At 49.8% G+C, this 9,692-nt stretch overlaps 1 protein-coding gene and 1 long non-coding RNA gene across 2 annotated transcripts; one reads left to right on the plus strand and one right to left on the minus strand.

The window, feature by feature from the left end:
• Positions 1–2,166: 2,166 nt before the first annotated feature.
• On the plus strand, positions 2,167–3,968 carry LOC106900484 (inositol 1,4,5-trisphosphate receptor-interacting protein-like 1). Its single transcript, XM_014962563.1, has one exon. The coding sequence runs from the start codon at positions 2,167–2,169 to the stop codon at positions 3,685–3,687; it is 1,521 nt and encodes a 506-aa protein (XP_014818049.1). The 3' UTR covers positions 3,688–3,968.
• A 318-nt stretch (positions 3,969–4,286) lies between these two features.
• On the minus strand, positions 4,287–7,462 carry LOC106900480. Its single transcript, XR_001414168.1, has 3 exons — positions 7,433–7,462; positions 5,211–5,322; positions 4,287–4,827 (listed from the first exon to the last, which is right to left on the minus strand). It is a non-coding gene; the product is annotated as an uncharacterized LOC106900480 (long non-coding RNA).
• Between the last annotated feature and the right edge of the window lie 2,230 nt (positions 7,463–9,692).

The raw sequence follows: 9,692 nt of genomic DNA on the forward strand, positions 1-9,692 counted from the left end.
TTTCTATTCACCTGTGCTTATACTTCTAAATTCTCTAAGCTGCATACAAAATGTTCTCTATTTCTGGACAGAACACGTCAATGCTATTACATATTTATGCACATAAGATGAGCAATACACAATGCAGACGTGATGTAAGATACGCATGCAGTTTTGTATGCGCATACAATTGGGTATTTTCCTGCTAATTAGGATGTTCAGTCACTTTACGGGTCTTCACACAGACATAATGGGCTCCCCCGTACTTTTGTTAGCTAGAAAGCTCAAAGCAGCTCCCAGGATTCAAGGAATTAGTTGAAGACTTAAAAATGTATTTGCTCGATCAAGACCAAAGCCTTCCATTTTTTCTTAGTAATTATTTAATTTAATACAGTTATTGTGGCTGAAGAATTAGGGGAGATGGCTTGGAAGATTCATCATGCGTTAGGAACAACAGTTCACATTTTGTCAGTGGATAAGCACAATTTTTTAAAAATACATGTCTTATTCAACAGTAACTTGTTTTTTGTTTTTTTTCTGTGGAATATATAGTGATGGTATGGTTTCATCAACTTCCCACAAAGGCTCTCTCGGGAGCGGGACACAGAGGAATTGTTCACATCGTTGCACTCAGCATCAGAACTTTGTTCTCATTTTCAAAGATCTTTTTGTTTTTTCCGCGTATTACACACAACATCTAGAAAGAATCTGCTTGGCCTCGTGCTTACTTTTGAGGGATTAATGCTTTGTATTTGGCTGTGAGATTTAAAGCTGAAAATAATTAAACAATTGTGCAATCCTCAAGGACCATTTCTGCAGGAAGGGTGGGTGAGCACAAATCGCGAAGATCATTAGCATTTAAAAACTGTCTCATTCTTGCTCTCACAAAAGCATATGATGCTTTTGCTTTATTTTTAAGGGTGAATGCTTTTAATTTCCAGAAAACAAAAAATCACCCCTACCACCAGCAACCTTCAGAACTTCCCTCTCTGTTACAGACAAGTCAGCACAGAAAGCCAGCCTCTGGTCACCCACTTCTTTTCAATTCTGGCCACAAAGAGTTCTAGGTAATTACCATCATCTCAACAGACTTTTCTTTTTTTTTAACAAAACCCCAATAATATATATGTTTCCTTTCACACTCGTAGGGTCAAACAATAGGCAGGTCTAACCTAGGCATCTGCAAGGCTGGAGGTATCTTTCATAAGGAGTCACCTATCATACAGAAGTTGCAGAGACCTGTGACAGAAACATGAAGATCAGTATGGGAGCACCTAGAAGGGCAGTAAAACATAGCAGGTGTTGGTGGCACCTTGATCAGCAGGTCATCAAAACCCCAGCACATCTACGTGCATCTCTAGGGATGCCCATGCTGGGGGAAGAAGGGCAGTGAATAAAGCCTATAAAGGCAGAGGAGTGGGACACACACCTAAGGAGCAGGAAGGGTGGCCGACACACCAGAAAGCTGTGCTGCCATTCAGCAAGACCTGGACAGGCTGGAGAGCTGGGTGGAGAGGAACCTCATGAAGTTCAACAAGGACAAGTGTAGGGTGCTGCACCTGAGGAGGAATAACCCCCTGCACTAGGACAGGTTGGGGGTGACCCGCTGGAGAGCAGCTCCGCAGAGAGAGACCTGGGAGTCCTGGTGGACAAAAAATTGCCCATGAGCCAGAAATGTGCCCTGGTGGCCAAGAAGGCCAATAGTCTCCTGGGGGTCATTAAGAAAAGCATAGGCAGCAGGTGGAGGTAGGCCATATGAGGGTGGTGAGACACTGGAACAGGTTGCCCAGGGAAGGTGTGGATGCCCCATCCCTGGAAGTGTTCAAGGCCAGGCTGGATGGGGCCTTGAGCAACCTGCTCGAGTGGGAGGTGTCCCTGCCCATGGCAGGGGGGTTGGAACTCCATGATCTTGGAGGTCCCTTCCAACCCTATCCATTCTATCATTCGATGAAATCTTGTTCAAAGGCAGTTGCATTCCCCATCCCAGGCTCTGGCCGAGCCGGGTTGGGGCCCAAGGGCTCCGCCCGTTGCCGGTGGTGCCTGTGATGCGCTCCGGCCCCTGGGACACCACGGGGGATGCGTCACAATGGGGGGGGGCTATAAAGGGGCCACAGCAGGCAGCTGGCCCAGTACGGCCTGCGCCGGCGGTGAGTGAGCTCGCAGCTCTCTCGCTACTCCTTGTGGGCCATGGCTTGGAGAAGAGTCTATGCACTGCTCTTGTTGTGCATCATCCGGCTCCTGCCCATGGTTGGCAACGAGCAGGGTGAGGCCATCCAGGCTGGCGTACAGCAGCCTGTGGAGCTGCCAAACACGGACATGACTGGTCTGCTGGAAAAGGTGGATGAGATGGACCCGATTTTGGAGGAGACGGAACCGGTGCTGGAGGAGAGCGACTTTTCCTGGGGAGCCCTCCTCTTTGCTCCTCTGGAACAATGGCACTTCTGGGTGGTTGCGGTAGGACTGGCGCTGCTCGTCGCACTCTGCTTGGGGCTCTGGAGAAGGACCCGTGCTCCAGACAGCGGTGATGAGCGGGACAGGTCTGTCACCATCACGGAGGAGGAGGACAAAGAAAGTGAAGATGATTTCTATGCGGAGGAGCGGCTGGGCAGGGAGAAGATCCGGCGCTCAGCGCGGAGCCTGGCCTGCAGGAGACAGGAGGTGGAGACGGTGGTGGGCAATGTCCTCGGTGTCCTCCAGGAGCGCCTGTCCCACAGCTTCTTCCTGGTGCCGCAGGCAGCCATCGGGGTGGGCAGCGCCTTTGAAGGCTGGAGTCCCTGTGGGCCTGACGCTGTGTTCCGGCTGCTGGTGCCCCTGAAACCCTCCCGGGGACATGCCTTCCAGCTGGAGCTGGGCCCTGCAGGAGACACAGCGGCAAAGCACCGTGTCCGCGTGGACCTGGCGTGCACCTGCTCGAAGGAGGCCCGTGGGGAGGAGGCCATGCTGTGCTTCGTCCACCAGCCCTATGAGGCGCTGGAGAGAGATCAGGACTCCGGCCTCCTGTGCCAGCTCTGCACCGGCCGCTACCTGGATGCGCAGAAGATCGCCCGCTGGTTCCAGGAGCTGGTGAGCTCAGCCTGGGAGGAGATGGGTCTTGGGCGTCGCTACCGGCTGAGGGTGCTGCCTTCCCGCCGCTCCTGCAAGCTGGAGCTGACAGGGGCCTCCGGGAGATCCGTCGTCGTGGAGCTGCTCTTCGGGGTGCAGCGAGGCGAGTCGGACCTCTTCCTGAGCAGCCAGGCTCCAGAGGCCATCTTCACGCCGGGCATCATGTGGACAGAGAGCTCCGCTGTGGCAGAGGCCAAGTTCTTCAGCCACGTGGCCAGGCAGGCCCTGCCTGACAGCCTCCACCTCCAATGCCTGCAGCTCCTCACCGGCAGCCTGGGAGGCACGGTCCTTTCCTCCTACACCTTCAAGACGGCCATGATGCACCTCCTCAACCTGTGCCCCGGGACAAGCGTGCCATTCACCCTCCAGCTGCAGGACGTCATGGACTACCTGCGCAGCTGCCTGGAGGAGAAGCGCCTCCATCACTTCGTCTTTGGCAACGAGTGCTTGCCCGAGGCCATCGTCTTGCCCCCAGCCACCCAGCCAGCTGAGCCAGTCAACCTCTTCCAGTGCCTGGTGGAGGATCCAGAAGCCCACGCCAAGGCACTGCGGGAGTTCCAGGAGCTGCAAGGTCGGCTCACGGGCCTCCTGCTCTTTGGAGCCTGAAAGAGGTTCTCACCTCTGGCAGCACCTGCGTGGTTGTGTCCCCTGGGGCTCTGCCTGCTGTCTGCCGGAGGGCCCCTTCTCCCTGGGACCTTCTGCCCTTTGTACATAGTTGTCAATACACGGTGTCTTGCACAAAAAGCTGCGTCTCTGAGTGTGTGTGCACCGTTCCTGGGGGGAAGGCGGGCATCGGGTGTGGACTGCTCGGCCACCTGAGGGTAGGAAGAAGCCCCTGCCCCAGTCCAGGTTGGGGGCTGAGCTGCTGGAGAGCAGCTCTGAGGAGAAAGACCTGGGAGTCCTGGTGGACAATAGGATGCCCATGAGGCAGCCCTGGGGCCTTGTGGCCAAGAAGGCCAATGGCATCCTGGGAGGGCATCAGGAAGAGTGTGGCCAGCAGGTGGAGGGAGGTCATCCTGCCCCTCTGCTCTGCTCTGCCCTGGGGAGGCCCCATCTGGAGTCCCACTGGGTCCAGTTCTGGGCTCCCCAGTTGCAGAAGGACAGGGAACTGCTGGAGAGAGTCCAGTGGAGGCCACAAGGATGATGGGGGACTGGAGCATCTCTCTGCTAAGGAAAGGCTGAGGGACCTGGGGCTGTTCAGCTGGAGAAGAGAAGACTGAGAGGGGATCTCATTGATGCTGAGCAATAGCTAAAGGGCAGGTGTTAAGAGGATGGGGCCAGAATCTTCTCGGTGATGCCCAGAACAGGATGTGGAACATGGAAAATTCCATCTGAACACGATGAAAAACACCTTTCCTTTGAGGGTGGCAGAGCCCTGGAACAGGCTGCCCAGAGAGGGTGTGGAGTCTCCATCTCTGGAGATACTCAAAATGTTCTGGTCCAACCTGCTCTGGGTGACCCTGCTCTGGCAGGGAGTTGGACTGGATGGTCTCCAGAGGCTGTGTGGTCTCCCTGCCAACCTCTGCCAGCCTGGGATTCTGGGATTCTGTGACACAAGTCCCAGTCAGTTTCTAGAAGGCAGAGAAAGGCACATCCCGATACCTGAGATGGGCAGAGGTAAGGTGGTAAGGAGTCAATAACCAGCATCTTTGGTCTTTTCGCTCAGGGTGAGTGTAGACGTGGCCACCAGAGTCCATGCCTCTCCAAGGTCTGATGCTCAGCAGAGCCCTCAGACATGTCCCTGTGCTTGTACAGGTGGGAAGGGGAGCAAGATAAATAGGTTTTAAGATAAAATCACCATCCCCTGTGATGCAATCCCTGGTTTAGCCTTGGTGCTACACCATCACAGCAGCCTTTCCTGAGAATCAGAGAGGCACAAAGTCTGCCGTGGTGGGCAGAGTGCACTCCTGGGGCTCAGCCCTGATAAACCACCTCGGAGTGGACGCTGCTGTGAAGAGTTCAAAGGGACAAACCTCAGCCCTAAGCAAAAAACCTGTTTTTCACGGTGACGACAATGACCAAAGTGCATATGCTGCCTTAATTCTGATGGAACAGAAAATAGGGCCACCTCCATTTCCCCGTCTCCAGACGCAGCGGTGCCCGCCTCGGCCGCCACGGAGGTACCGTACCTTGTATTTTGAAGATGACATCAGCAAGGACAGGCGTGTTAAAGAACAGCCTGAGGGAAGTGTTACACAGCCGCTTTATCTGGTGAGATCTGCAGTCCTTTACAGTGCCTGGCTGCAAAATAAGTGATTAATAAGATAAATTATTACATAATAAATTATTAATAACACACTGTCGTGTACAGCTGCCCAGGGAACTAAAGATGGCAAGGCATCATTTATTCGGGGAAACTAAACAACAGCTTTCTGCTTTATGTTTTTTTGCCAATGCTACCCAGCTGTGCCTCTCTCAGGTGTGACCCTCTACAACCATCTCTATCACTTATTTCCCTATTTCCCACAACACAGCAGCTCTGGGGCATCCTGTCTCCTCCACTTGCATCCCAGCTCTCTCCTGGGCTCCCTGACCTGCGAGAGGACCCCCCCGTCCTGCACCTCCGGGCAGGTCTGACTCCATCACCAGTTTCCTGGACTACAGACTTTTCCATACATGCCCCGTTTGGACCTGAGGCTGCAGGAACACAAGGTTTGAGGGCTCCCGGGGGAAACACGTTGTGTATTTCTTGGTGTTGCCCCGATATTGGCTCCAGAGAGGCGGGGGGAGCTCAGAGGTGTTCAGTTCTGGCCCCTCTCACCACAAGAAGGACTTTGAGGTGCGGGAGCATGTCCTGAGGAGAGCCACCAAGCTGGGGACGGGTCTGGAGAACAAGTCCTACGAGGAGAGGCTGAGGGAACTGGGCATGTTGAGTTTGGAGAAGAGGAGGCTGAGGGGAGACCTCATTGCCCTCTACAGCTCCCTGAAAGGAGGGTGTAGAGAGGTGGGGGTTGGCCTCTTCTCCCAAGGAAATCATGGCAGGAGCAGAGGAAATGGTCTGAAGTTGGGGCAGGGCAGGTTTAGATTAGATCTGAGGAAGAATGACTTTCCTGAGAGGGTGGTCAGGCCCTGGAACGGCCTGCCCAGGGAGGTGGTGGAGTCACCATCCCTGGAGGGCTTTAAGAAACGTGTAGACGTGGCACTTCAGGGCATGCTCTGGTGCCCGAGATTGTTGGGTTGGGTGGGGTTTTTTCTGTGCATATGGTTGGACTTGACGATCTCAAAAGTTCCTTCCAACCATGGAGATTCTGTAATTCTCTTACAATACTCCTGGCATGCATCAAGACCCTCCAAACCCCAGTACTTCCAGTTTTGTTTTTCTTACTTTAGAAATGGAATCTAAAGCTACCAAAAGAAACAACATCAAAATCACATTGGGAGATTATCAGAAGTGAAATTCAGATGAGGTTTGATTTATGGTTAAAATTTTATCTAATTTATATAACTAATTTTTATCAAGAAAACCACAATTCATTCCCAGTCTTTGTGTCTTCAAAGAACTTTTAAGTCTGAAATAAATGTATCCCAAAGGGATTTAAAAAACCCAGAAGAAACAAAAACAACTCAGGCTTATTATCTTAAAAGTTTTCAGGACTTTCTAAGTCCAACCCTATGAATGTTTTAAGTGTCGACACTTAGGACTACTGAGCCTACAAATGAGCATTGAGAAGCTTAAAACAGCTAAGAAACTTTTTGATCCCTACATTATGTTATCTCAAGACAGTCCGAGATGACTTCCCACCTAAATTGAGAGAAATACTTTGTGCGAGTTCTGTGGTACCAGGGAATGTATCTGCTTTGCTCCATTTGCTCTATCAGCAAACGGCTGTTAAAGCTAATTCTGTACTGTAACTTTTTATTAACATAATAATATGATATAAATTACATTTTACTGTGAAGCCATATGCTGAATGACATATATTGGGCTATAGACAGATATTCACATCACAACACTTAGGAGAGAAACCACCTCTCCCGATCTACTGCAGAAGCATAACTTTTGGCACGTACTCAGGAAAACAAAGCTTTCCGAGGCAGCCTCTATTACACGAGAATTAGCAACACATAATCATATTGTTAGACAAAGTGCAAAGCTGTGAAAATGAGTAATCCTTTTAGGAAACCTACTTGTGTGCTTTTTACCAATTACATTAATTCCACACATTAGATCAGCCTCTCTGTGTTTCTATTTCATACGCGCCTGTGAACCGCCCACTGAGAAAGTAATGAAAGCTGCGTGAGCCAAAGCCAGTTCAAAACAAAGACCAACATGGAAATCTTGTGTACGAAACAATTTCCCAAGAACTTAAGGAACTAACACTAACAGTTACCCCAAGAGGGCTAGATGTACCTTCCCTGGAGTTTTCAGGATGCATTTAACTTTCTCAAGCACATGTTCAGTTTTTTCTGGATCCTTCAACTTATTTTTTATATCCTCTTCTAATCGTTCCCAGTGGAGAGCACCTGAAAAAAAAACCACAAGATCAGGAAAATTGGATTGTGAATCAGCAGGGCACAGGCCTTAGCAAAAGACAAAAGACGCTATCAATGCCAAACACATTCTTCAGAAACTCCTATTTTTTGCTCAGAAATAAGCCAGATCTTCATGTCTAGGAAGGACAAGATGCAATTCTTGCATAAAAAAACCCCAAACCCTTCCATGAGACTGTTGTAAGAATGCAATCAAGTACAGGTTGATCGGGGCACCTCTCTTGCTTTCCAAATCAATTTCTGGCTTCCTTCCTGTTCAATCACTGCATATTGCAGGTAGACATTCAGAAAAAAAGCCCTGAATGTTTCAATATTCATGGAAGTTCTTTAGTTTCTGCTCATTTTGCTGGCTGCATTGCTTTGAAGGTGTCTGAACCAGGAAAGCTTCACGCACAGCTATATTCTGAATGCTGGTAGCCAAAACCAGCACAAAGTTTGCAGTGGGATTTCTTTTTTTTCATTATTGTTTTTAGAGTCAGAGCCATGACATTCTCTCAGGCCTCTCAATAGCTTTCTTGGAACTACTACAGGTTTTGGCCAGCATTAAACCCAACCTAATTTATCCTTACACGTTTTGCTGGAGTAAGTCCTAAAGACACCGTAGGGCTTTTTCATAGAATCACATGGGGTTGGAAGGGACCTCTGGAGACCACCCAGTCCAATCCCCTGCCAGAGCAGGTCCACCCAGAGCAGGTCCCACAGGAACGTGTCCAGGTAAGTTTTGAATGTCTCCAGAGAAGGAGACTCTGCCACCTCCCTGGACAGCCTCTTCCAGAGCTCTGCCACCCTCACAGGAAAGAAGTTCCTCCTCATGTTTAGATAGAACTTCTTATATTCAAGTTTGTGCCCATTCCCTCTTGTCCTGTCACTGGGCACCACTGAAAAAAGACTGGCCCCATCCTCCTGACACCCACCCTTTCAGTATTTATAGGTGTTGATCACATCCCCCCTCAGTCTTCTCCAGACTAAAAAGACTCAAGACCCTCAGCCTTTCCTTAGTCCTTCCTCTAATTAGCCTTGTAGCCCTCTGCTGTCCCCTCTCCAGCAGCTCCCTGTCCTTCTTGAACTGGAGAGCCCACAACTGGTCCCAGTGCTCCAGATGGGGCCTCCCCAGGGCAGAGTAGAGGGGCAGGATGACCTCCCTCCACCTGCTGGTCACACTCTTCCTGATGCAAAAGCTTCCAAAGTTTTTGGTAACTTTCACCTCTGATTCCCGGTGCCAAGCATCAAGGAAGAGTCAGAGATGGATAAAGCTCAGGTTGAAGCATGAGTCAGCCCGGACCTGGTAGAATTTTGCTGTGGAAAAGGCTGAAACAGCACACATGGCGTACGGCGTCTTCAGCTCTACCACCTCCTGCATGTACTATAGGGATGGTGAGTGTTTATAACTTCATGGGCACAACATCATGGTCCTGAGAGGCTGAAAATGGTGACACTGCTCATGACTTCTCGGTCCATGCCTGAAGTGTCTCCAAAAGACCGCATCCCCTCCCAGAGGTACCAAACGGTGCAATGACTTCTGCAGTGTCCTTCAGGTGGGGAGCTGGGACCGAGAGCAGTTCCAGCTACTGCTGTGGAGTTTCCCACCTCTTTGGCTGACACAAGCAAAAATAAAATTAATAACCACAGAAGGCACCAGATGCGCTTATCACCTACTGAAATTCTGGGTTTAAGCCACTCTTCATGTCACCAATAAATGAAAAAAAAAATCAATCCAGTCATGCTGAAAAACTTCTACATCTTTTCTTCATGTTTTTTTTGGAAAGAACTGAAAGGGATGTTCTCATCAACAAACTGTAACTGAAAATTGAAAGAATCTCCTTTGTGTCTCAACAAGCTAGTGTTCATGTCTCAGCTAGTGAGGCAGAAATCCTCTTCACGTGCCAGGCAGGCATCAGTCTACAGGGACTGACTAAGCTCTGAATGGATGCAGATCCAACAACAGAATTATCTGGGGCCTTTTTTTTTTTTTTAATTTACAGTTAAAATCACAATGCATCATTAAAAAGCCGTTTAATTCTTTCAGCAAATATAAAATGTGTGTTCTTATATACTGACAGTTTGCAAAATATTTTGTAAAGAACAAGAGGTATCAGGTACTTCCAAAAGAAAAAACAATT

Source organism: Calidris pugnax, unplaced genomic scaffold (assembly GCF_001431845.1).
Source record: "Calidris pugnax isolate Ruff unplaced genomic scaffold, ASM143184v1 scaffold499, whole genome shotgun sequence".
Classification (NCBI taxonomy): domain Eukaryota; kingdom Metazoa; phylum Chordata; class Aves; order Charadriiformes; family Scolopacidae; genus Calidris; species Calidris pugnax.

Bases quoted from the DNA above. Each gene is read 5' to 3' on its own strand.
- LOC106900484 (XM_014962563.1), top strand. From the start codon at position 2,167: ATGGCTTGGAGAAGAGTCTATGCACTGCTCTTGTTGTGCATCATCCGG.